This window comes from Thunnus thynnus, chromosome 22 (assembly GCF_963924715.1).
Source record: "Thunnus thynnus chromosome 22, fThuThy2.1, whole genome shotgun sequence".
Lineage (NCBI taxonomy): Eukaryota > Metazoa > Chordata > Actinopteri > Scombriformes > Scombridae > Thunnus > Thunnus thynnus.
Genome location: NC_089538.1, coordinates 23,614,360 through 23,642,233, shown reverse-complemented (window position 1 = coordinate 23,642,233; position 27,874 = coordinate 23,614,360). Strand labels below are relative to the sequence as shown.

Genomic DNA, 27,874 nt, shown 5'->3' with positions numbered 1-27,874 from the left:
AAAATTATCCAAAGGCAGGTTTGCTTTGCTTTTCTCTCTTTACGCTCTTTTCTTCTATTTGGTTCTCTCTCATCATTCACTAAAGTTTATCTGCTTTAAATATCACTAACATGTCTGTCTCTATACTTATTGAAGGAAAGCGTCATAAGGTCTACATCATCTCCACCATGAAGTTGCTGACCGTGTCTGTACTCGTTTGTTCCATGATGGCTCTGGCTGGAGCTGCTGGTGAGTATCTGACTGAATTTATATGTTTTTGTCTTTAGACCTCAATAAATAATAATGAAAATAATAATAACAACCTCTAACTGACATGTTTAACTGTCCAGCTCTTCAAGAAGCAGAGAAAGAGCACGAGGCAGTGGCAAAAATTCAAGAAGGTGAATACATTTATTTATTCAGATCAATATTAGCTTAATATTAACCATTACGGGTCAAATTTGACCCATGTTTACATTTGAGCAGTAAAAACACCATAAAAACCTTTCTTGAAGTCAGAATTTTTCACGACTTTCCCTAACATCACCCTAAATATACTTTTTTTTTGTGCAGCTGATACACATATTTGTACATATAGGATATTTTGGGTTAAATTTTTATTCGAAATATCAAAAATCACAATTCAAACATGATGTAGGGCAGCTACTGTCAAAATGTAAGGGTTAAAGTGCATCACACTCTGTCTGGAACCTCAGTGTTACCCACTTTTCTCCACCATTTGTGTTCAGAGGAGCATCGTGTTGACAAGAGGTCAACATCTTGTCCCTCCCACTGGACTGAATACAACGGCCGCTGTTTCCTCTACGTTCCTCGAACCTTGACCTGGGCTCAAGCTGAGGTAATCATAATGATCTGCATTCACTGAAGAACACTTTTATCAAGTTGCAAAGTGTGAGGAGCTATTTTGGGCACACCCAGTTCATTTTCCCCATAGACAACGTTAGGTGACTAACAGTTGGAACATTTCTACAGATTAGATTCTTCCAGTTGAATCATTAGTAGAAAATTAACAACTGCATTAAATAATATCTGGTAATTTGATAGAAAAAAAATCAAAGGTACAAAACTGCAAAAATTCAGGGTAGAAGCTAATTACATCTCCCAAGGTGCATCCAATCACAGAGCCTGATATTCAGTCACATGTGCCTCTAACAGTGGGTGGAAGCTAAACATTACAGTGTCAGGAAAACTCATTTTACAATCTGCAATGTACATTGGCTCTTTTTTTTTTCTAGGTCACTTTTGAGTGAATTCAGCAACTGTGGCGTCACGTTTTGTTTACAACTTCGACAATAAAGCGTTTAAATTAACGCTCTGATTCTCTCCTCTGACTGGCTTCTTCTCCATAGCAACAGCAGCTGAGGCTCATGGGTATTGCCATATTTTAGCTGTCCACCAAAATGACAAAAACTGGTTTCTCAGTAACAGAGTTGAAATAATTGAAGCTGGTGGTCACAACATAGACCTATCATATTGTTATAACACCAGTAGAGTCCTGTATTTCTGTGTTCAGTGATATTGAGGATATTGTTTAAAGAAAGATTAGCAGCACCTTCCTATTCACATCTCTACTCTGTTGTCTGTTTATCTCCACTATAGAAAAACTGCCAGTCCGAGGGTGCACACCTTGCATCGGTTCATGGAACTCAGGAGTACAACGAGATTAAGAGGATAATATCAGATAGAACTCATAGCTCTCCTGAGACATGGATTGGAGGCTCTGACAGCCAAGGGGTATGTCACGTATAATAACAAAAGATGTCTTATGAGCTTGAAAGTTCATTCTTGACTTTTGAAATTGTACTTTGACACCCATTGTCTGAGGAAGGCCCGAGATGTGGCTAAAAGCTTTGGAAATATCAAGTAAATAGACTTTGTAATGAGAATATCAAACCTTTTGGTATTTAGAGTGGTGTTTACATTTAGATTATCTTTATTTATTTGCATCAATTGTCTTCTATTCTATCTTCTAGGAGGGTGTTTGGCTCTGGAGTGATGGCACACCTTTCGCCTACTCATACTGGTGCAGAGGACAGCCTTATGACTTCTTGAACCAGGACTGTCTTCAGATTAACTATGGAGGTAAATCATAAAATATATGACTTTGCATGAGAGAATTATGTACAAGTTGTGTAGATAATGAAGGATGCATGACAAAAACAAGGTGACATCATGAGAAACTGAACTGAAAATCTGCCTGCATGAACATTTCATTGATGATGTTGCTGGAAAACCTGTGTCTATAGGCTACCAATAAAAATGCTAATTTTCTAAGTCACAAAAGGAAATCTTAAAATGATAGAAAATACTAAAACCCTGGCGCTGGTTGCAGCAGCTGTTTTTAAGTTCAAACTTAACCCTGTTATAATGTAAGTGTTTACTAAGTGGAAATTTACGCATCACTAAATTAGAACTGATAAAGTAGCAGTATTAGTAGTAGAGATGAGTTGTTACAAAAAATTTACAGCTATTAACTGCCAGGTGTAAGCTAGCTGACTGAACCAACTGACAAAGCTAACATTAGTATGTTAATATCTGATAATATCTGAGCCATTTGGATTGAAGAGGGAAAGAGGAAAATATGGAATATGGTTGACATATCTGACCTGACACTTCACATTTCACAGAAAAAAACGCAATATATATACCTCAAATTACCTGAATTGCCAATAACATTAGGCTAAATTACAAATAACGTCAGTTAGCTTAGCATAATGGGAGTTTTCCCTGTCACTGTAAACTGCATAAATATAACTGATTCTAAAACACACATATTTTTCTGGTATACAAATTGAAATAAAACAGAGTCATGCCTACATTCACAAAGGATAATTTTTATTTTCTTGCTCCTAAAACAATTATTTTTATGTGAAGATCAAAATTAACCACCAAACACTGAAATGACTTTACTGTGATTAAGTACAGTAATTGTTAAGAGCCATTTGACAAGTGTGCCAAAACCATGTATAACAAGTAGGGTGTGCTGAAACACTACTGCTTAGCTCAGCAAAAATTGACAACTCAATACTGTTACAGTAGCAATTATCAATCAATCAATCAATCAATCAACCAATCAGTCAAACTTAATGTATATAGCACCTTTCAAACAAATCAAATGCAATTCAAAGTGCTTTACAAGTGAATGACAAAACATAGGATGTTAAAATTTGTGGTAAGGAAAAACTCCCCTTTAAGGGGAAGAAACCTCAAGCAGAACCCAGCTCTAGGTGGGTGCCATCTGCTTTGACCGATTGGGTTGAGAAAGGGGGGGTTGAGACACAGAGCAGCAGAATAACAACAATAATAACAATAATAATAATAATGATAATAATAATAATAATAATAATAAAGATGTGACTAGCGATAACAAACAGCAGCAACAGGTGGGGAAGGACACCAACAGGACTCGGCCCGGATCCCGGGGTTTCCTGCGAGATGAGAAAGCACAAAAAACTCCGGGGAGGAAGCCAAGTTTGTAACGTGCATTAATGGCAAATGAATGCATTTAGATGAAGAGGAGGAGGACGAGGAGAGAGGAGCTCAGTGCATCATGGGAAGCCCCCCGGCAGTCTAGGCCTATAGCAGTGTAACTAAGGGCTGGTCCAAGGTGAGCTTGGTCGGCCCTAACTATAAGCTTTATCAAAAAGGAAAGTTTTAAGCCTACTCTTAAACATAGAGAGGGTGTCTGCCCCCCCAGACTGAATCTGGAAGATGGTTCCACAGGAGAGGAGCCTGATAGCTGAAGGCTCTGCCTCCCATTCTACTTTTGGAGACTGTAGGAACCACCAGTAAGCTGCATACTGGGAGTGCAGTGTTCTAGTGGGATAATACGGTATTATGAGCTCTTTAAAATAAATATGATTCAATTTCAAAAATTCAATTCTAGATTTTACAGGAAGCCAGTGCAGCAAAGCTAAAATGGGAGAAATATGATCTCTTTCTCTAGTTTTTGTCAGTATACGTGCAGCTGCATTCTGGACCAGCTGGAGAGTCTTTAGAGACATTTTAGAGCAGCCTGATAATAAGGAATTACAATAATGCAGCCTAGAAGTAACAAATACGTGGACTAGTTTTTCTGCATCTTTCATAGAAAGGATGTGCTTGATTTTTGCATATTATTGTATTATATTATAAAGCTTCGTCTCATCAAAATTCTGAAACAACCAATCAGATAGCAGCCTCAGGTCATCTGCTTGCCAAAAGTTGAAGGATTTACATACACACTCATTTGGCTGGAGCCCCTCACACAGGAAGTATACAGGCTGTATTCGAACAGAAATCAACCAAATACAATTTGAAACAAATGTTTCATAATTCTACGAGACACAGAGTAAGAATAAACATTTTTATTTCATAGTTATTTTGTAATATATATTTAAGTCATGTTTAACATGAGTCTTTCTTCTCTGGATAATTGGAACAGGGTGATGCTCTGCATTAATGAGCCGCCACTGATTACTAAAGTGTTTACATTAAAACATTAAAACTTAAAGTGCAACCCGATTTAGTAAATCACTAGTTTGAAACTAGTAGTTTCTAAGAATTTTGAAAGGACTTTAAGATTGTCCTGTTTAAACCAGAGAGCAGGAAGGCACATTAGCAATTACATGTTCAATTAGAAAGCAATCAGAAAGCACAAACTTCTCCATTTGTCAATACAATTTCATTGCACTCGTATAAACACTGGCAGGCTCACGATGGACAAAATTGATGCAGCAGGAACAGCAATATTGTCTTTTTTATTCCACATATTCTATCTCCTTTTGCCAATGTATGTAGGTTATATGTGTGTAACGATGTATGTATGTATATAATATGTGTGTGTCAACAATTATGTGTTGAATTATTTATGAATTATTGTATGCTTAAATGTTTTTAATGTGGACTCTTGGAAAATTAACCAATGAGCTAAAAGAGATCCAAATATATCAAATCTTCCTTTTAATATTCTGGCGCCTACATCACCCACTATGCAACTCATCCGTTGACAGTTCAATTGTAGGTCCAATGCACAATATGTAATTTCTGCCACTCAATCAGAACAATAACAAAAGACGGAGTTTGATGATGGCGTGAAGTAGCGTGGGATCATGGGAGTTGTTGTCTTCATTATTATACCACCACCATTGCTGTCTTGCAGTCAGCTTGTCCCAGTTAGGATTCTTTCAGTGTTCATCATTCAGGATGGTTTTTTACCGGGAGTCGAATTATCTGCAGAGGTCTCCTCCTCTCCAGAATAAATGGATCCAGTGATTAAAGCCAGTAAAAACACTGAATAAAGCAGTTTCATATTAAAAATCAGTGTTTCTCTGATGCTGTTTAACAGGCCCAGGACTTCTGTGAGCCAAGCTGCTGATAATGTTTTCTCAGCTTGCTTCTCTGATAACTTAAGATCCAGAGGTCCAATGATTAAAATCCTTCATCCGGTTAAAAGCTATAGTTAAAAACGACCAAGATCTAAAAAGTGTATCATAAAAATGTGCCTTAAAACTGAGTAAAAAGTCAATTTGTGACAGTTTCTTGTTGACAACCACAACACTGACCCATGCACAAAGGGGAAATTACATCATTAACAGGTGACCAAATGAAACAGACCATTACATTGATTAAAATCACAGAATTGTCTGGGTTTGAATATTGTTGGAAACATTTGGGATTAGAAAAGTACACAACTTAACAAAATATATAACATAGGTCTAGTTGTTTTTCAGACATTTTAATGCGTAAAGTTACATATTATACCTTTCAGGTGTGTTATCCTAGTAGTTAATCTAATGTAGCCTGGAGCTGCTAGCCTCCAGCAGAGATGAGGAGCAGCTACATGGGTCTGGTAACCTCACTTCTTTCTAACTCCACACCCCCACACTTGTAGTATTCAGCCCCAACAGACAATTTATCAGATGTCACACAGCTCCGTCTGGACCCAGAAAAGGCTCATATGACTTTTTTCATCAACCTGGAAACAGACTTTGATGTGGAAAATAGTCTGTGTTCCCCTTTAAAATTATAATCTAATCTGGATCTGCATTAAAATATTACATGATATGATTGACAATCATGCTGACGTCCTCTTTTTTAAACAATTGCAGGTGGCAATTGCTGGGATGATGTATGGTGTAATGCTCACCGGCCATCTGTCTGTGCCAAGAAAATCTGATGATTCCTGAGCAGATAAGAGAGGCATTAAATATCTGTGAGAAGCACAAATATTAGTGGATATGTGTTTGTGTTTATTGTCACAAGTTAATCTGTCATTTTATCATCAGTCTCATATATAACCTGATAGCTTTATAACTCATTTTTCATTTATTTCTATCTTGCTATCACTGTAAAGCTACTTAAGGAAGGAAGCAACAAGTGACACAAACGGGAGCTGGATTATCTTTTAGGTCTTGTGCCAAACTGAATGTGTTATGAAAAGAATGCTTTTTCTTACTCTGGAGATTGAACTGTTCTGTCTCATATTGTGCAAATTAAAGACGCAAGCATGAAACAAGATGGTTTGTAATTCTATTTTAAATGGAACAATTATTATGGGTATCACACTCAGATCAACATCTACACTGTAAAATATCATTTAGAGATTTAGTGGAATTAACTAATTTTGTCCTTAACTTTACTTAAATATGTATGTTTTATAATTTATAGTTAATTAAACCTAAAATTTATGTTTTTTTTTTTTAAATTCAGCACTGAAAAATAGTACTTGAACTGATTAACTAGGAACTGGCCTGCTGTTACTGTGCCCAGTAAGAACTCAACCAGAGATGTTGAAGTTAAATCCAGGATGTTTATTTAGAACCAGCTGAATTGGCAGATGATGTGTGGTTATTCTGCAATATACATATTAAAACTTAATATATAGTATATTAAACTATGTTAAGTGTAGTTTAAAAATAATGATAAGCAAACTACCAATAGCACAAAAAAATCTGTAAGAAATATACATAATACATAATATTCCTGACTCCCCATGCCTAAAAGGAATTGAGTTGAAAATTTACAGAGATGTTCTTCAGTGACATGTGTGAGTGATTAAAGATAATTTGTGGCATTCACCGATTAAGGAAAAGAAAAAGAAAATATTCTTGCATCTAAAGTCTGTTACTCCACCGACCTCACTGCGAGCAATTTTCACCTTCACCTTTTGGTTTATCAAGAGTTACAAGTGCAAAGACAGTGCTGTTTAAGTTCTTTAAAGGACAGGTTCACAATTTTTCAAGTGTGTCTTAAAACAACAGTCAGGAGCTCAAATGAACATTGAAACATGTTTTTCTTGCTGTAATCATTCCTCCTGTTCATACTGACCATTAGAAGATCCCTTCATAATGCACTTACAATGGAAGTGATGGAGGACAAAATCCACAGTCCTCCTTCTGTACAAAAATATTAATAATAATAATACCTGTGAAAAGCACAAATATTAGTAGATATTTTGAGTTGCACAAACTTAACTCCGTTAACTTCCGATGCCATCTAAAACCTTCAAGAAATGAATCCCAAACTACCTCCATGCATAGATGCAGCTAGAGGACTGTGAGAAGTTATAGCTGCGTGTCATTTTGGTGGACTAACTCTTCAGCCTCCTCTGTGGAGCCAATTAGAGGCCAACAGCTTCCAGGTTTCTTTATATTTATCTAATGCCGATTCACTTCTCTAGAGATTCTTATTAAAAGTGGGGCAGATCCAAAACCATCCAACCAGGACTGTGAGAAGTTATAGCTGTGTGTCATTTTGGTGGACTAACCCTTCAACCCCCTCTGTGGGGCCAATTAGAGGCCAACAGCTTCCAGGCTCCTTTATATTTATATCTACTCACTTCTCTGGAAATTCTTACTATCAGTGGAGCAGATCCAAAACCATCCAATAAGAAAGCCATTTGTCAAAACACAAAGTCAGCAATGAGTCACACCATCAGGGCCATATCCAAGGACCAATACTAAGTAAATATATTTTAGTAGTAATAATATGAAAGTATTAATTCATATGTGATATAAATTGATATGTATAGTTTATAAGTAAATATTAATTTCCTGGACATTTTCAGAGTAACTTCCTGGTATGTAATGGGTAATTTTTAGGGCATTTTACAGAAAAAAATCAACATCTGTGCTTCAAACAAAAGCAAACAGATCTGCAGAGGTCAAATGTCGCAAATACCTTAGAATTATAATGTTCTATATGACATTTTTGGCAAAAATTATTCACATGAAACTATTCTTTGACAAGTTATTAACATTTTAGGTTTATTTTTTATTGCTGCATCGTTGGCACTAAAATTTGAGAAAGGAAAAAGTTCTATCGCAAAAATCAATCTCAGACTTGGTGCTGTAAGGTTCCATCTGCAAAGCACCAATCAGTGCTTGGAATGCAGACAAAAGGACCAATCAGGTTCTGCCTCTTTACCGTGTGACCTCATTACTCTGTGACTGTGATTGGAACATTGGTCGGACAGACTCGAATTATCTACATGACACACCCACTTGGGAAACACCAACTGAGTTAAAGTCAGTTTTCTATCTTGTTTGAACTCAGTGAGAAGCAGAATTTTAACTTTATATACCATGCTAGTCAGCTAGCTTTCCAAGTTTAATTACATAGTTAGCACAGTTGTTAGCAATAATTAACTGTTATTATTGTAAATAAATAAAAAACAAAGGCTTATAAATTTGAAATGATATGCTTACAACTACTCTATAAAATAGACTTAATACTGTATTATGACTTATATTTGTGGTCTGAATAAGACTCACTTTTATAGAAGTTAGATGAAGCATGTGGAATTGGCAGAATTAAATTCAGAAGATGACATACTCGCTGTGTGACGTGTCATTTCATTAGACTGTAAAGTTAAAGTCTGTGAATCATTGTTAGGCTCCTGACCTTAATTACTCTGGTTTATCAGCTGCTTCATTCAATTTAGTTTTACACAACAGCAACAAATTGCCAATAAATGAAAGTGACATCTTAAGGACTGTGTTCACCCTTGTGATGGTGGTTCTGCTGCTGCTGCTGCTGCTGCTGCTGGTGGGACTACTTCACTGTGGGAAACTCAGAGTTACACATAATAACTGATAGTCACATATGAGAGAAACTCACTGATACATGATCAATATAGAGCATGCTGGCAGCTAGTTTGGTCATTATGATAATGAACAAAAACATCCCATCATGCTTTGGGTCTGGGAAAGTCTGGTAGATCCAAAGATACATTAAAAACAATCAAAAAGATTTTTATTTTTTTACTTTCTTCAGCTTTTTAATTCACCTTTATGTTTGATCAAGTCAAGTGTTTGCTGTCAAACGTCTCTGCATTACGTGTTCATGCTTGCAGTGGCTGCTGGTAGACTTTCTCACAAGCTAAAAAGGTTAAAAACCACACAGGTACCGACTGATGCATCACCTATTTTTAAAACATGTTTTCTCAGCGCATGTTGTTCTGTGTTTTATTTTAGACGCTTTATATGCTGCTGATGACATGAGACAATGTATTGATGTAAAAGAGAGTTTGTTTGATAGCTTGAAGAGTAAATTGTGTCTATAAGAATTTATATTAAAGGGGGATATAACATGCTTTTCATGATTTTCTGTTATGTTTACTGTTATAATATTGGATATTAAACACAGTCAAAGTTACAAAACTTGAGGTGAACGATGGCGGTCGTTCCATGGGTTGTTCACGTTGTCTACTGTCATATTTCAGATTAGGTTTCTTCTCAGACATGTATGAATGTATTTGCGAAAAGAGACAGGGGCTAAAACGGCCTGTTTCGGACAGAGGCTGAACTGAGGGGCTGCATAAAGGGCCAGTATAATATAAATAAGGAGTTTTTAACTGTAAATCATGCAAAGATATTCCAGTAGAGCCCCAGAATATAAATATGGAAATGTATGATGTCTTTAAGAAATATAGATTGTCTGTCCCAAAATAGCAGAACAAACTCAAAACAGACTTTATACTTAACATAATAATAATAATTAAGGGTGAACATACAGTGTGGCTGCTACTGTACCATGATAGCATTATCACTATGAGCATGGCATTTTTTAGAATAGCAAAGTCATGACACAGCCTACTCTGCTTCTGATTGGCCTACCCTTATAGTCTGACCCTAACTCTTACCAGTCTCACTCCTCATGCCTAAAACTAACCAACCCAACCGAAAAAAGGCAACAAGTACCAGCCAATCAGAGGCAGAGTAGGGTGCCACTTGCAAACGCTCTCCTATATCATATCTTTAAAAATAACTTAAAACTATTGCAAATATCAGGCTTTGCTGATGAAAGACACATTCTGATGTTCACAAGTCACAGCTGCAGCCACAGACTGTTTTACTTCTTTGTAACATTTTTTAGTTTTAAGCAATTTTGGAGAATACACTTAATGATCTTATTTGTTTATTTGAATACAAAATGAGTAAATAAAAAAAAATGTTTCAAGATGTTAACAAAAGTTTGTCAGCAAAACTAATTTTTCAAAATATCAAAGAATGTACAAATATCAAAATGAACACAAAGGTGGTATCACAACACAATTTTAAAAAAAAAAACAACATTTTTGGTACTTCATATTACTCAAAGCAAATACTGTCAAAAACATACATCAGTATCTGGACTCTTGAATAAATGGAGTTTCACAAGGTATAAATTGAACATCTGTTTATCTAGCTTTTTATCTCTTTCTATTATTAGAAAAATGAAAGAAGAAGATAGATTTCTAAATCAACAGTTTATAATGAATTGCAAACAACACAAAAAAAGGAACAACAAACAATATCTTTATTATCAAGCCTGAGGATTTACAGTCAACTGAATATGAAAAATGAGTTGTAGAGACAAGACATGACCACTGTACATTTGTGTTATATCATGTTTTTTTTTTTAATGAAACAGACCAATTAATAATCATGATGTAAGTAGTTATTTTAAAAAAAGATGGCACCAACATTTGTTGTCATGGCCCTGAGCTCCTGGCTGTAGCAGGCATGAGGCTCAGAAACTAGGTTTATATCCTAATGTAGCGAAAATGTGATCATTATAAAAGAAAATTGGAATTAAAGCACATTTCCATCCATCGCTGTTTTGCAAATATACGTTGGTTCATCAAGATAAACAGCTGGCGGTGCTAATTTTCCATGTAATTTGATGTAAAAAAAGAGTCAGTCAAACCTCAAACAGTGAAAAACATGATGGAAGTATAACATTTCTGTCTTTGAGAAGCATTACAGCCTCCTCATCGTTCTGATATGTTTTTCTGTTGCTATTTTTGTCTCCACAGTGAAGCGAAAGCGTGAGCGAACATTTAAATCACATTATTCATGGACATCTTGATTTATTTGCTAAATCTGTTTCCATTGCACTTTGTCATGTTTTCGCCAAGTTTTCCATGTAGCCAAGCATAAAAACCTTTTTGCTATATTTCAGGATATTTTTGAACTTTCTCCATTCCCCTCAGGTTTTTTTTATGTGTAATTTAATTGAGAATGAACAAAATGAACAATTTAGATTGATGTTGACAACATCAATCTAAATTGATGTTGATGTTGATGTTGTTCAATAACTGAGATTTAGGTGTGACATTTTGCCTTATCAATGAAGAGGTTTCTCAATAAAATATATACACAGTAGCAATAAAATAATTGCAGTGCTTTACAAATAAAATACAAAGCCAGATCTGCACTTTTCATCCTATTTCAATCAGAACATGTTTTGAATTGTTGAATACAGCACAAGAACAAAAATATGATAATGGATTTGATATCTGAAAAACAAGTGTGGTTCAGTTTATGGTTTCTAGATCAACAAGTTGTGTGACCATGTGTTAACAAACTGCAGGAGCAATTACTGCAGTATTTGGTCACTGCAGGATGATCTGAGTCATGCTGTCCCTAAATCATGTCTGTTGCCTGTGGTTTAGGTTGTGACTTCTCATGGCCATTTCCTGTTGGTGAAAGAGAAAGCAAAATTGTGAAATTAATTTAGTTACTGTTTCCAAAAACAAAGACACACACACACACACAGATTCCTGCTGCGCTGTGGCCACTGACCAGTGAGAGCCAATCCACACCACCTAACTCACACTAATGTGTGTCAATCAACCACCCAAACCTGACCCGACCTGCAAACTGCCAACCATGTTTAGTAAACACCAGTAGGTTCATTGAGCTGTGGTCAGGAAGCAACACGCTGCTGTTTTGTTGTGAAATGTGAAATATTACAACCTTTGGACTACCAACATGAAAAACAAAAGGGGTAAGTTATGTTCTGCTATCGCTCTGGAGCTTGTTTTCTGCTCCTTGTTGAGGAAATAATCAGTCCACAGGCTGATACAGACAATCCAGAAAGTCAGAAAAGGTCTCATTTTAACATCATTTAAACCTTTAATACTACAAACTGAAATATGTGACAGGTTGAAAACTCAGGTTTCAGTCTGGACTTGTCTACACTATAGATGACATTATGAACCTTCTTGTTCTTGATCTCCAGCTCCTCCTGCTGCTCAGATCAGAGATGAACAGACAAGATGCAGGATGTGATTTTATTTGGGCATGTGAGTAAAGACATACATCATGACACATGAAAGACAGAATATATCTCAGGGTTTGAATTTACACACAACAGAAAAACGTGTAAGACTTTATTCACCAGTTCATGCAGTTGTCAGAAAATACAAACAAATCTTTAACCAAATTATTTTCAAAGTGAACTTTGAGTTCTGCAGTGTTTCATCCTGCCAGAAGTAAATCTAACACATCACTTCCTCTCCTGGTTGTGTCTTCTGTCCTTTCATGACTTTAATACATTATTAATTAAATCAAACACTTCCAGTGATCATAAAGATAAAAAGCTGAACTTAATCACAATTAACTGCCTGATTGATTCAAGTGAAGTCATTTGTGCTCCATGTTTCCTCTTTTGAAACCACACATCTTGTTTCTTTATGTAAATATTTATTATCTTCTTGCTCAGACCAGACTTTTATTTCTTCATCTTATCTAAGTTGCTCTTGTTTCTTTTTTCCTCAACTGGAAATGACTCTGTTGTGTATTAACTTACATGTTTTTCTCCTTTTAGAGCGAGAGGCTGCATTTCAACATCATTACTTTTAGAAAGATTCTCATTTTCTCCTCTTTCAGTTTTGTACATCTGGTTTCTCTTGGTCTCTGCGTAAAAATAAAAGCAGTAGAATTAAAGAATCAAATACTTTTACTCATATTTTAGGAGGTTAAGTGATGTCAGTCTAACAGGACATAAAATAAACATAAAAATATGAAACCTGACAATATGACAGATTGGAAGTAAAAATAAACACAATGAGGAACATTTTTCAGTAATCCATAACCTATAAAATACTGACATTTTAAAGCCTGTGAGAATAACTTTTAACATTTACAAAGCACAGCAATTGATTTGGGACTTACTGTTTTGTTTCAATTTCTGCACAAAAAAGACAAGTACGCCACTAAGAACGATGCAAACAGCTAAACTAACAGCCAATCTGATTATGGCAGGAGAAGAACTGGACTGGACCTTAAAGAAATCATCTGAAATTATAAACATACAGAATAACAGTTATACACCTCAGCTATTTGAAATTAAAACAGTAATCACATTATTAAAAATTATATAATCTCTACCTGGAACAATAATGTGTGTCTCTCTGATCTGGTTGATGTTGTTCTGTTGGACTCTACAGGTGAAGTTGTTGTTGTGTCTCTTCTCTACAGTCACTCTGCTGCTGACAATATAGAGGTCATCAGGACCTCTGACTGTCTCTGTAGGTCCAGCAGAGAGGAGGTTTCCCTCACCGTCCAGCCAAAACACCTCAGGCTGTGGATACCAGCCTTTAGACTCACACTGTAACACCACTCCTCCTCTGTCCCTGTCAAGTCCTGTTAAACTGATGACAGGTGAGGAGACAGAACCTGATGCTGAGGAAAAAAAGTCATTTTTAAAACAGTGGTGAGCAACACAATCACAAAATTAATGATTAAGAAAGATACACAAATGTAAATGTATAATTGTAAAGCTAATTTAATATGGTAAAGCATGTGTGTTCTGTATCTGATGATCAGTCAGTCTCTTAAATCCTTAACTGTGGATCCTTTTAAACCATTAAACACAGTTGGTTCATGAAGTGCTGATGGGTTGTCACATATCTTATTGTAAAATTGGAAATTCAAAAAAATTAAAAGCTGTGAGCCCTGAACGTATTTGATGTCAGTGTGATTTTCTGGGAGTTTAGAAATACATTAACTGTTGAGATTTTGCAGCCACAATGACACAGCAGTACTCAATCCTTTAACACTGTGGTGGTACAGATTAACTATAGCCATTGTTTGGAGTTTTGTCTGCCATCTTTGCTTATTAATTGGCCATCCTCTAAACCTTTCCCCCAAGCAGTGATAGACTCTTTTGGCAGACATTTTGACTCTTCAAAGCAGGAAAAGCACAGGTGGAATTATTAGCATTAATGATAGCTGCATTACATTTAGGTGAGTATTGTGCACGCTCACTCACTGACATGGCCAACTCTGACAATTAATGGAGTCATTGTTAATGTTAATCATTTACATCTGGGCTTTTCCTGCTTTGAAAGGTCAAAAAGGGTCTATATTAAATCATAGCTCAGTAACTATAACTGGGCACAGAAGGCCTGTTAAGCTTTGTGTTCCATAAAAAGCGTTAAACCTCACCGAACTATAATGGAAATCCATTTTACAACCTTTAAACTTTAGATATATGATATTAATTTTACTATACTGATATTAATATGCATGAACTTGCTCCACTGCGCCCCCTGCTGGTCGCTCAGCTACACGTTCAAATTCATGTACAGCAGATAAATCAAACCACGTGAATCCAAAACGTTTGATTTGACCTTAAATATTACACGCGATTGTGCACGAGAGTTTAGTTTCACTTTCATCTATAACTGAGAAAAAAGAAAAAAGAAAATATATGAAATGTATCGATTGAGAGAAGACACTTTGATTTTTAAACGTCAAAATGCACAATGGCTGAAATATATTTGCTGTATAATTTCTTACACAATGTATATTTTGAAACATTGCTACGCATTAAAAAAAAGAAATCTAGATATGCGACAGTAGAAACGTGAAACATCTGTGGCTGAGGGAAGACCACCAAACGTGATTTTTTATGTGTATTTCTTTCTTCTTTTACATAAAAAAAAAACAAACACTATAAATCCATATAAAGTCTAAGTCGAACACATGATACACGCTGTTTACGAGCATTTCTTCCTCATACCTGTCGTGTGTCTCTCTTCTTCTGCAGGAGCTGTGCGGTCAATTTCCGAGGAACGGGGGAGATGCAGCTTCCGGTCAGCTGCAATAAACGCTGAGCCCACTGTTTACTGGACATCTGTGGTTTTCACCGTGGGATGTAGAACCACTGCTGCATACTGTGAGAAAATATAATAATAACAATAATAATTGTATTTGTATCGCGCGTTTCATACAAGGATTGCAGCTCATACGTGCTTTGAATGACGAAGTCAGGACAGCAGGACAAAAATCACATCAAAGATCAATAAAAACAGATAAGAAGAAAGACAAACAAACTCCACAGAGGGCCAATAAAACCTGAAAAAAATAGGTCATTTAAAACAGAGGCTGGTTTACAGGAAGAGAGGCAGCTGATAAAATATCAGGTTGTAGAAATATTGGCCTCCCTGATATGTGTTGGTAGAAAATGCCATAAATCTGTGGCATAGTCTAAAAAAGGGAATTATGTACACATATAATGTAATATAATGTAGGAAATGTTGGCATTTGAATAAAAATAAAATTTGAATAAAAAGGGATTGTATTTATATGTTAAAAGCAAAAACAAACAAAAAAATGATTTCAGGCAGTTTTGTGTCATTAAGGAGTTATTGTTTCTTTTTTTTTTTTTTTTTTACATATATGAGCTTCTTTTCTATTTTTTCTTAAATGTCTTCATTTCTGTGGGAAAATGAAAACCTCAACACATGTAGTTTGCTGACTTTACAGCAGGGGGCAGAGGTGGATTTCTTATAAATGCTCAGCACATCTACAGTATGAGATATCAGGAACATAGAGGTAGAATGATTTTCTTTTGCTAGTTATTTGTTTGTTTAGCATATTGCAGGTGTAGGACCAGCATGCACCTGTGGAGCTTGTCTATGTTTTTTGTGAGAGCTACAGAGACAGCAGGAGACATAATTTCTTTGCTCTTTGTCTTGCATGCAATGATAAATGAAACCTGTATCCCCATGGGACCCTTTAAGTTTAATTTTCATTATTGACAAATAACTCCATACCTGTAAATAGAGTTACAAATATTAGTCAATGAACCGATTAGTCGTCAACATTTGAATTAATCGCCAAGTATTCTGAAAATCGATTAATCGTTTTGAGTCATTTTTTGAGAAGTCAAAATTCTCTCGTCCCACCTTCTCAAATGTGAATATTTCCTGGTTCCTTTTGTCCTCTCTGACAGTAAATTGAATATCTTTGGGTTGTGGACTGTTGGTGTTGATTTTCAATGACAGAAGAGAAGTAGATGATATAATTTAAACACATGTTAAGCAGGTAATCAAGCTTTTTTTGTGGGAAAAGTGTTTTTAAGTTAAAACATGTCTGGAGAATGACTTAACACTAAATCCAGTTAAAACATTACATGTACAGTCACTTTATTACATTATAAGTGTGTCATGGAGAGTAGCAGGAAATGAACCCAAATGCAGATCAGAACAAAACAGAACACAGAACAAGACTGAACAAACAGAAAAGAATGAAGGATCCAACAAAGACGGAACTGAAAACCAGGAAATAAAAACAGGCAGAACTTGTGAGGGAGTGTGGAACAGGTGACTAGACAGAAGGGCAGGCTGGGAGTTGATTGGCTGGGGAGACTCTGGGAGCAGGGCAGGTCTAATGAGAATAATGCATGTCAGGTGTGAAGGGCAAAGCAAACAAAGACAACATAAACACCCACACTACACACACACAAAGAGACAGACTGGGAGGCAGAGAAAAAACACCAGGAAGACATAGAGAACAAACTGATTAATTAAAGCTGCAAGCAGCGTTGAACGGGCCCTCGCGCCTCCATACATGTCGGACTGCGGTGCAATCAAAGGGCTTCTGTCACGGGCAAGTAGATGTCTTCAGACCCGGGCTGTTTTCAGACAGTGCAAGAAGGAGATAAACATCACTTCCTTTGTCCACTATTTTGCCTGCTGCTGGGGCTGCTTCCCTGAAATATCATAGGGGGCGACATTCAGCCAGTTTGCATCACTGATGGAATATTGTCATGTAGACAAAAGTAAAGACTTTTGACCCACATGATCTGGTCAAAGTTTGATTGACATGTGTACTGTCAGGTGTGTAGAGACAATAAGTAACTGCAGCTGGACACAGAAAAATACTCATATATTTAAATGGAGAGTGTGAGTGAACTGCTAGGTGCTCGGGCCCTAATAAAGAAAAAACTGCAGTACAGAGCTACAAATTTTAGTTTTGATTTTATTTTTCTACAGCACTTTATCACTAAACCGTCACCCTCACTCCATTTTTTCCCTTCCCCTCATAGGTCATCCCCACCACTGAATTATACATATAAGACCTATAATTATTGTAAAATAAATGATAATAACACCAAACTTCATACAAAGTTTGCATATAATGTATTGTATGTATACAGGCCTTTCTGCTGTATCCTACAAAAATGAGCTGCATTCAACCCCCACACCCATCCCCCCCTCCTATTGTCTCTCTCTCTCCCTCTCAGTTGGAGAGGAGAATGTCACTCTTCTTGTGAAATCTCCTCATAAATCCCATGACTTTGGCCAAATCTTACATTACAAATCACATTTTTTAGTAGGAAATTTCGTGGGGAATCCATTGATACAGGTTTGAAAGTGATCAGACTTATAGTTTAGATGTCAGAAGCCTTAGTCCATGCCTCCCCCATTCATTTACATTGTAAGGGGTACATGTGATGTGATGTGGCACAGCAACTTTCAGGGTTTATAAAATCCAAACTGCTCAAGTTTGGCCCCTGTTTGTTCGGAGGCCAAAATTGAGGCAAAGTCTTATATTGACAGGCTAATTGTGGACTTCCTGTTGGATTTAGGTCGGGGGTGTCAGTATATGATTTGTAGGTCTTGATGAGACAAATAATTGAGTTTTGGTTTGATCTCTCTACGACATTCATACGGGCCGTGGCGGCCATATTAGTGACCTAGGTGGTGCTAGAGAGCACATTTTGGCACTTTGGGGGTCAAATTTTTTACCAGACCTGATGTGCATGGCAAATTTGGTGAGTTTTTGAGCATGTTTAGGGGATGAAATTTAAGGTTTAAGTGGAAGAAAAAAGAAACAAACACATGAAATACAAGTGGGCCTTCGCCCTTTGGGCTCGGGCCCAATAAAGGCAACTAAAGTAAAATCATGTCAGATAGTCTTTCAAAAGTCCAACTCAGAATAAGTCCACACAGTCCAGTCCAAACAAACAAGGGGAAAAGTTTGAGGGTCTCTGGAGGACTGGTGGAGAATGGCAGCTAAACATAGACCCTAGAATCATGTCAAGTGTAGTGTTCATTACAACAGAAGTTCTTTTTTCTTTTTCCAGAGAAAGTCCAGTAATTCAGTCCTCTAAAGGCGCCAAAATCTGTGAAAAATCTATGATGTACCCTGGGACAACATCCCATTTAAAACATAATGCATAAATAATTAGCCATACATATACAGTGTCATCTCTGTGGTCAGTTCATATGTAGCTTACTTGCTGTATTGAGAAAATATTGGCTTTTAATGGCCTTTTATGTCACAGGAGTTCAATCAAAAGTTTCAGTTTTTGGTTTTTGTAGCTCTGACTGGCTCCCAGTGGTGGAAGAAGTATTCAGATCCTTGTTAATGTTACTTAAGCAAAAGTACAGAAGTATTATCAGCAATCTGTATGTAAAGTATTAAAAGTAAAAGTTCTCATTATGCAGACTGGCTTCTTTTAGAGTGTTATATATCATACGTAGTATATTATATTGTTTGTTTTTATCATTAACACATACATGTAATAGCATTTTAATGGTGTAGTTCATCACTGTGGAGCCGATTTTAGACACATTGGGTAGATTAATGATAATAGTACTGCATCATATTATATCTTTTTTATCATAATAATAAAGAAACTTTTAATATAGCACCTTTCACACACTAACGCAGTTCAAAGTGCATAACAATTTTATATAAAAAAGAAAAGAGCAGACAATTTAAACAACAGTTAGAATATTAAAATATGTTATTTGGTGTAGAATCTTAATCTGAAAAATACTTCCCTCTGAAATATAGTGGAGCATCAGATGCAAATACTCAAGTAAAATAGATGTGCCTCAAAATTGTACTTAAGTACAGTACAGGAATAAATGGACTTTCCACCACTGGTGATTCCTGTGTTTCCACTGTTCAACTGCTGGAATGCACTGCTCGGTGGCAAAATGGGAAGAAGCACTGGTCCAGGTGAGTTGATATACAGCTCCACTGATGATCAGACGCAGTTCAGGTGCGGGCAATCAAAGCAGGCAGAGAGGGGCGTGGCAGACCTGAAACACAAAGACAGCTCTCTTCCAAAAAAAAGAGGAGGCTGGGAGAAAAGTCAGTGAACGTAACCATGTTGTTTGCAAAACTATGTAGTGTTTTTATAAAAGCATTAGAAGAATGGAGTGAACTGTAATTTGATCAGGGCGTTGATGAAAATGATGAATGGTCATGCTCGGAAATTACCCGATAAGATCCTCAAATATTATCTGTTCTAACTTGTACCAGAGCTGCTGTAAATCAGGGAACGATCCAGAACCTTTAAATAATCAAGCCAACAGGAGGAACACACTTTTGTTTTTTGCTCACAATTTTCATGAGTTGAAATAAAAGATCCGTGTTAGTGAGCACTTCTCTGCCAAGATAATCCATCCACCTGACAGGTATGGCGTATCAAGATGCTGATTAAACAGCATGATTATTGCACAAGTGTGTGTTGAGCTGGTCACAATAAAAGGCCACTCTAAAATGTGCAGTTTTATCACACAACACAATGCCACAGATGTTGCAAGTTTTGAGGGAGCATGCACTTGGCATGCTGACTGCAGGAATGTCCACCAGAGCTGTTGAGATCGTCTGAGACCAGCCACCTGGACAGCTGATGCAACAGTTGGTTTGCATGACCAGAGAATTTCTACACAAACTGTCAGAAACCATCTCAGGAAAGCTCATCTGCATGCTGGTCATCCTCACCAGTTTGTCGTCATAACCGACTTGAGTGGGCGAATGCTCACCTTTGATGGCACTTCTGGCACTTTGGAGAATTGTTCTTTTCATGGATGAATCCTGGTTTTCACTGTACAGGGCAGATGGCAGACAGTGTGTATGGTGTTGTGTGGTGAGTGGTTTACTGATGTCAGCGTTGTGAACAGAGTGCCCCATGGAGGCGGTAGGGTTATGGTATGGGCAGACATAAGCTACAGACAACAAAGACAGATGCATATTATTGATGGCAATTTGAATGAACAGAGATACTGTGACAAGATCCTGAGGCTCATTGTCATGCCATTCACCCACAGCTATCGCCTCATGTTGCAGCATGATAATGCACGGCGCCGTGTTGCAAGGATCTGTACACAATTCCTGGAGGCTAAAAACATGCCAGTTCTTGCATGGCCTGCATATTCGCCAGACATGTCATCCATGTTTGGGATGCTCTGGATCAGCGTGTACAACAGTGTGTTCTGCCAATATCCAGCAACTTTGCACAGCCATTGAAGAAGAGTGGACCAACATTCCAAAGGCCACAATCAACAACCTGATCAACTCTGTGCGCAGGAGATGTGTCGCATTGCACGAGGCAAATGGAGGTCACACCAGATACTGACATGTTTTCTGCCCTCCCACCCAAAAAAATGCCTATCTGTATCCCTAGTCATGTGAAATACATAGCTCAGTGCCTAATGGGTGTATTTTTTTCAAGATAAAACTGCACATTTTATTGTGACCAGTCCAATGCACACTTGTGCAATAATCATGCTGGTGCAGGTGTGTTAGTGCACAAGGTATTCCTGAAGAGGATGCTTAATAAAATCCATCCCGGATACATAAAGGTACAAATCATATTTACCATGGATGGTGTCTTTATATTTATCTAAGGCCTACTCCCTTGTTTGGAAATTCTTACTAAAACTGGCACAGATCCAAAACAATCAAATAAGAATTATACAATCATAATACATCATGTACTGGCAGGGTCATGTCCAAGGACCAATACTAAGTAAATACATTTCAATTGTAAAAAAAGGAACTTAATTCATATGTGATATTTATATAAATTGATATGTATAGTTTATATGTATATTAATTAAGTTAATATTAATTGATTTATACTAATTTCCTGGACATTTTCTAAGTAATTTCCTGGTATGTAATGGGTAATTTTAGGGCAATTTACAGAAAGGTGGTACAATTTGTTACAAATTAAAAGAAAAAAAACTGAAAAAAGTCTTATGTTGGTAGTGCCCATGCTTATATTTGGATTCATTGTTGTTGATTTGCAAAAATTCTTAATAAATTAGACTGTTGACAATTCTTTAACAGACAGAAAATACTCAGTTTTCAGTGTCATTTGGTGCGTCAAACAAGATTTTAGCATATTAGATTATATCTTAGTAAACCCTTTTGAACAGTTACACAGAGGTTACTTTTAGGAAATTGTTGAAGAAATTTCCTGTAAATTAGAAGCACAGTAAAGTAAAGTGTGACCAAAATTGTTCATAGATGCTGATTCATTATAGTTTTATTAAGAAACAACTTAATGTACTGATATATTGTTTGACACACAAAACTACACACTGAAAAGTAAGTTTTTACAGTCTGTCAAGAAATTGTTAAGAATAAAAAATTTTTGCAAATTAAAAACAACATATAGATCCGCATATAAACCAAACTTTTCTTTTTCTATTTTACTTATAATTTGTATCAAATTGCAACAAAGTGTTACATACAAGTTACATACCTGCAAATTACCCAGGAAACTTGTATATATATAAAATTATGGGACCTGTGAAATAGAGTGTAACCATTAAACTTTCAATTTAACCAGTGGTGTATGGTGGTGTCCACCCAGGTACAGGTTCTGCACTTAAGGTACAAATTTGAGGTACTTATACCTGACTTGAAAAATTGTGAACATATCCTTTAAACTGTGAGTCAGATCTGCTCTTTGTTGGAGGTGGTTAAGGTGACAGCTGTGGCCCAGGAGAGACATGCTCTCCATTGTAGTAGAAATTTATGGAGAGGCCTTTAATTCAAAACTCTACCCAAACTGTACACCACCTATCCAGTTACCAGACACCACCTATCCAGTGGCAGCACAGGATGACTGGATAGGTGGTGTGCAGTTTCACATGGGCTATGTTGGTGTTGGTCAGGACAGGGGCAAATACTTTTTCACAGCACTGTACATTTTTATAATTAAACATGGTCAAAGTTCATCAGAACTGTTTATAGCTTGCAGGTGACAGATTGTCTCCCATTGTCAAGAATGATCAGTAAACATGAGTGATGCTATTTGAACATCATAAAATCTAGTAACCATTTAGATGTCTTTTATATATTAGACATCTGTTCAATAATACACTATCAAGTGGTATGGAGCAAGTTGATGTATTTAAACAAATTGTGTGACGCTCAGACAGATAATTCTCTGTATATAAGAGCTGGTCCTTCTCTTGTTCAGCATCTACATTCAGACGGAGGAAAATTATCCAAAAGCAGGTTTGCTTTGCTTCTCTCTCCTCACGCTCTTTTCTTCTATTTGGTTCTCTCTCATCATTCACTAAAGTTTATCTGCTTTAAATATCACTAACATGTCTGTCTCTATACTTACTGAAGGAAAGCGTCATAAGGTCTACATTATCTCCACCATGAAGTTGCTGACCGTGTCTGTACTCGTTTGTTCCATGATGGCTCTGGCTGGAGCTGCTGGTGAGTATCTGACTGAATTTGTGTGTTTTTGTCTTTAGACCTCAATAAATAATAATGAAAATAATAATAATAACCTCTAACTGACATGTTTAACTGTCCAGCTCTTCAAGAAGCAGAGAAAGAGCACGAGGCAGTGGCAAAAATTCAAGAAGGTGAATACATTTATTTATTCAGATCAATATTAGCTTAATATTAACCATTACGGGTCAAATTTGACCCATGTTTACATTTGAGCAGTAAAAACACCATAAAAACCTTTCTTGAAGTCAGAAATCTTTACGACTTCTCCTAACATCACCCTGAATATACAATTTTTGTTTTATTTTTGTGCAGTTGATACACATTTTTGTACATATAGGATATTTTGGGTAAAATTTGATTTGTTTTTATTCAAAAATTCAAAAGTCACCATTCAAACCTGTTGTAGGGCAGCTACTGTCAGAATGTAAGGGTTAAACTGCATCACACTGTCTAGAAGTTCAAACTTACCCACTTTTTCTCCACCATTTGTGTTCAGAGGAGCATCATGTTGACAACCGGTCAACATATTGTCCCGATGGCTGGACTAAGTACAACATCCGCTGTTTCCTCTTCGTTCCCGAAGCCTTGAGCTGGGCTCAAGCTGAGGTAATCAGGATGATTTGCATTCACTGAAGAACACTTTTATCAAGTTGCAAAGTGTGAAGAGCTATTTTGGGCACACCCACTTCATTTTCTTTAGGTGACTAACAGTTGGAACATTTCTACAGATTGGATTGATATGAAATTCCAGTTGAATCCTCAGTAGAAAAGATGAACAACTGCATTAAATAATATCTGGTAATTTGATAGAAAAAGAAAATCATAGGTACAAAACTGGGTAGAAGCTAATTACAACTCCCAAGGTGCGTTCAATCACAGAGCCTAAAATTCAGTCACGTGCGCCTCTAACGGCGGGAAGAAGCTAAACATTACAGTGTTGGAAAAAACAATTTTACAATCTGCAGTGTAAATCGGCTCCTTTTTTTTATGGGTCACTTTTGAGTGAAATCAGCAACTATGGCTTCAAGTTTTGTTTATAACTTCAACAACAAAACATTTTAAATTTATTAACGCTCTGATTCTTGTCTCTGACTGGCTTCTTCTCCATAGCAACAGCAGCTGAGGCTCATTGGTATTGTCATATCTTTAGCTGACAAAACATGATTTCTCAGTAACAGAGTTGAAATAATTGAAGCTGGTGGTCACAACATAAACCTATAGTATTGTTATAGTAGAGTCCTGTGTTTCTGTGTTCAGTGATATTGAGGATATTGTTTAAAGAAAGATTAGCAGCACCTTCCTATTCACAACTCTACTCTGTTGTCTGTTTATCTCCACTATAGAAAAACTGCCTGTCCATGGGTGCACACCTTGCATCGGTTCATGGAACGGAGGAGTACAACCAGATTAAAAGTATGATTGAAGAAAAAACTCATGAGTATCCTGAGACATGGATTGGAGGCTCTGACAGCCAAGAGGTTTGTCACGTATAATTACAAAAGATGTCTAGAGTGGTGTTTACATTTAGATTATCTTTATTTATATGCATCAGTTGTCTTCTATTCTATCTTCTAGGATGGTGTTTGGCTCTGGAGTGATGGCACACCTTTCATTTTCTCATACTGGTGCAGCGGAGAACCTACTACGCAGCAATGTTTACAGATGAACTACGGAGGTAAACCATGAAATACATTACTTTGCATGAGAGATTATGTACAAGTGGTGTAGATATTAAAGAATGCATGACAAAAACAAGGTAACTTAGTGCTCTGAAATATTGAAAATCCGCTTTCACACATCTCACTGATGACGTTGCAGAATCCCAGGTGTTTATAGGTGACCAATAAAAATGGGCGTTTTTGGGGTGCAGAAAGCTCCGTCCCAACGAAATTCTGAAACAACCAATCAGATAGCAGCCTCAGGTCACCTGCTTGCCAAAAGTTGAAGGATTTACATACACACTCATTTGGCTGGAGCCCCTCACACAGGAAGTATACAGGATGTATTCAAACAGAAATCAACCAAAAACAATTTGAAACAAATGTTTCATAATTCTACGAGACACAGAGTAAGAATAAACATTTTTATTTCATAGTTATTTTGTAATATATATTTAAGTCATGTTTAACATGAGTCTTTCTTCTCTGGATAATTGGAACAGGGTGATGCTCTGCATTAATGAGCCGCCACTGATTACTAAAGTGTTTACATTAAAACATTAAAACTCAAGGTGCAACCTGTAAATCACTAGTTTGAAACTAGTAGTTTCTAAGAATATAGAAAGGACTTTAAGATTGTCTTGTTTAAACCAGAGAGCAGGCAGGCACATTAGCAATTAAATGTTCAATTAGAAAGCATTTGGAAAGTCTGGCATTTTTAGCGCCTGACTTAAAACTGGATAAAAAGTCAATATATCACAGCTTCTGGTAGACAACCACAACACTGATACATGCACAAAGGGGAAATTATACCATTGACAGGCAACCGAATGAAACAGACCATTACCCTGATTAAAATTATGGATTTCTCTGGGTTTGAACATTGTGTGAAACATTTGGGATTACATAAGTACACAATTCAACAAGATACATAACATAGGTCTAGACGTTAATCTAATCTACATCTGCATCAAAATATTACATGATATGATTAACAAGCATGCTGACATCCTGTGTTTTTAATAATTGCAGGTGACAAATGCTGGGATGATACATATTGTGCTACTACCCTGCCATCTGTCTGTGCCAAGAAAATCTGATGATTCCTGAGCAGACAGAAGAGGCATGAAACACCTGTGAGAAGCACAAACATTAGTGGATATGTGTTTGTGTTTATGTTCACAAGTTAATCTGTCATTTTATCATCAGTCTCATATATAACCTGATAGCTTTATAACTCATTTTTTCATTTATTTCTATCTTGCTATCACTGTAAAGCTACTTAAGGAAGGAAGCAACAAGTGACACAAACGGGAGCTGGATTGTCTTTTAGGTCTTGTGCCAAACTGAATATGTTATGAAAAGATTTTTTTTTCTAACTCTGGAGATTGAACTGTTCTGTCTCATATTGTGCAAAAATCAAAGACTCAAGCATGAAACAAACTGGTTTGTAATTCTATTTAAAATCTGACAATTATTATCACAGGTATCACACTCAGATCAACATCTACACTGTAAAATATCATTCAGGGATTTAGTGGAATTAACTAATTTTGTCCTTAACTTTACTTAAATATGTATGTTTTATAATTTCAAGTTAATTAAACCTAAAATACATTTTTTTGTAATTCAGTACTGAAAAATAGTACATGAACTGATTAACTAGGAACTGGCCTGCTGCTACTGTGTCCAGAAAGAACTCAGCCAGAGATGTTGAAGTTAAATCCAGGATGTTTATTTAGAACCAGCTGAACTGGCAGATGATGTGTGGTTATTCTGCAATATACATATTAAAATTTAAAGCACATGAGAGGTATAGTATATTAAACTATGTTAAATATAGTTAAAAAATAATGATAAGCAAACTACCAATAGCTCAAAAAAATCTGTAAGAAATATATAAAATATATGATATTTATGACTCCCAACACCAATGGAGGTAAAAGGAATTAAGTTGAAAATGTTCTTCAGTGACACGTGTGAGTGATTAAAGATAATTTGTGGCATTCACCGATTAAGGAAAAGAAAAAGAAAATATTCTTGCATCTAAAGTCTGTTACTCCACCGACCTCACTGCGAGCAATTTTCATTAGAACTACTTTCTATTAAAGAAAATGGTCCCTAAAGTGACAGCATGTCACCTTTTGGTTTATCAAGAGTTACAAGTGCAAAGACAGTGCTGTTTAAGTTCTTTAAAGGACAGGTTCACAATTTTTTAAGTGTGTCTTAAAACAACAGTCAGGAAATGAACATTGAAAGATGTTTTTCTTGCTGTAATCATTCCTCCTGTTCATACTGACCATTAGAAGATCCCTTCATAATGCACTTACAATGGAAGTGATGGAGGACAAAATCCACAGTCCTCCTTCTGTACAAAAATATATTTAAAAGTTGATCTGAAGCTAATATGAAGCTTCAGCGTCCAAATGAGTCAAATCAAGTAGATATTTTTCAACATTACAGTGTTTTTGTTACTATACTTCCACCACAGCTCAACGGGGAAACATATCGGCATATAACCTCATATTAGCTTCAGATAAACATTTAAAAACATTTTAGCTCAAATTAATGGTTGTGGGTTTTGCTCCCATCACTACATTGTAAATGCATTATGAAGGAATCTTGTAATGGTCAGTATGAACAGGAGGAGTGATTACAGCAAGAAAAACATATTTCAATGTTCATTTGGGCACTCATTTTTGAGTTGCACAAACTTAACTCCATTAACTTCCGATGCCATCTAAAACCTTCAAGAAATGAATCCCAAACTACCTCCATGCATAGATGCAGCTAGAGGACTGTGAGAAGTTATAGCTGTGTGTCATTTTGGTGGACTAACTCTTCAATCTAAGTTATCAGAGAAACAAGCTGACGTATCTGACTGAATTTGTGTGTTTTTGACTGACATCAATAAATAATAATAAAAATAATAATAATAACCTCTAACTGACATGTTTAACTGTCCAGCTCTTCAAGAAGCAGAGAAAGAGCACGAGGCAGTGGCAAAAATTCAAGAAGGTGAATATATTTATTTATTCAGATTAATATTGATACACATTTTGGACATAGGGGATGTTCTGGGTTAAATTTAATCTGTGGTTATTCAGAAATCACCATTCAAAAATGTTGTAGGGTAGCTACTGTCAGAATGTAAGGGTTAAAGTGCATCACACTCTG

The 27,874-nt window shown here is 36.4% G+C and overlaps 4 protein-coding genes across 5 annotated transcripts in view; 1 reads left to right on the top strand and 3 right to left on the bottom strand.

The window, feature by feature from the left end:
• The window catches only part of LOC137174194 (butyrophilin subfamily 3 member A2-like), a 74,950-nt gene extending 59,225 nt beyond the window's left edge, over window positions 1-15,725 (bottom strand). Inside the window, exon 1 of the mRNA XM_067579352.1 lies at window positions 15,274-15,725. Within this exon, the coding sequence (XP_067435453.1) occupies window positions 15,274-15,387 (114 nt within the window). The 5' untranslated portion in view covers window positions 15,388-15,725. The remainder of the gene's footprint in view (window positions 1-15,273) is intronic.
• LOC137174193 (zinc finger protein 850-like) overlaps window positions 1-27,874 on the bottom strand; it is a 343,824-nt gene that overhangs the window by 74,423 nt on the left and 241,527 nt on the right. The gene's annotated exons all lie outside the window — the stretch shown is intronic.
• On the top strand, window positions 101-26,878 carry LOC137174211 (type-2 ice-structuring protein-like). Of its 2 annotated transcripts, none has more exons than XM_067579389.1 (6): window positions 101-228; window positions 330-380; window positions 729-838; window positions 1,600-1,734; window positions 1,974-2,082; window positions 25,730-26,878. In XM_067579389.1, the coding sequence occupies exons 1-6, from the start codon at window positions 111-113 to the stop codon at window positions 25,795-25,797; spliced, it is 591 nt and encodes a 196-aa protein (XP_067435490.1). In that variant the 5' UTR covers window positions 101-110; the 3' UTR covers window positions 25,798-26,878. The 2 variants fall into 2 exon arrangements, with proteins under 2 accessions (XP_067435490.1, XP_067435489.1); XM_067579388.1 differs by lacking the exon at window positions 25,730-26,878 and adding an exon at window positions 6,090-6,490.
• The window catches only part of LOC137174201 (butyrophilin subfamily 3 member A2-like), a 56,368-nt gene continuing 39,252 nt past the window's right edge, over window positions 10,759-27,874 (bottom strand). Inside the window, exons 4-7 of the mRNA XM_067579374.1 lie at window positions 13,638-13,931; window positions 13,422-13,544; window positions 13,057-13,163; window positions 10,759-11,941 (exon numbers count right to left, since the gene is read on the bottom strand). Of these exons, the coding sequence (XP_067435475.1) occupies window positions 11,894-11,941; window positions 13,057-13,163; window positions 13,422-13,544; window positions 13,638-13,931 (572 nt within the window). The 3' untranslated portion in view covers window positions 10,759-11,893. The remainder of the gene's footprint in view (window positions 11,942-13,056; window positions 13,164-13,421; window positions 13,545-13,637; window positions 13,932-27,874) is intronic.

What these genes read in the sequence shown, in the direction of transcription:
- LOC137174211 (XM_067579389.1), top strand. Translation starts at nt 111, where the DNA reads ATGTCTGTCTCTATACTTATTGAAGGAAAGCGTCATAAGGTCTACATC. An exon ending in GGCTCTGGCTGGAGCTGCTG is followed by an intron (nt 229 to 329) that starts GTGAGTATCTGA and finishes TTAACTGTCCAG; the next exon opens with CTCTTCAAGAAGCAGAGAAA. An exon ending in AGTGGCAAAAATTCAAGAAG is followed by an intron (nt 381 to 728) that starts GTGAATACATTT and finishes ATTTGTGTTCAG; the next exon opens with AGGAGCATCGTGTTGACAAG.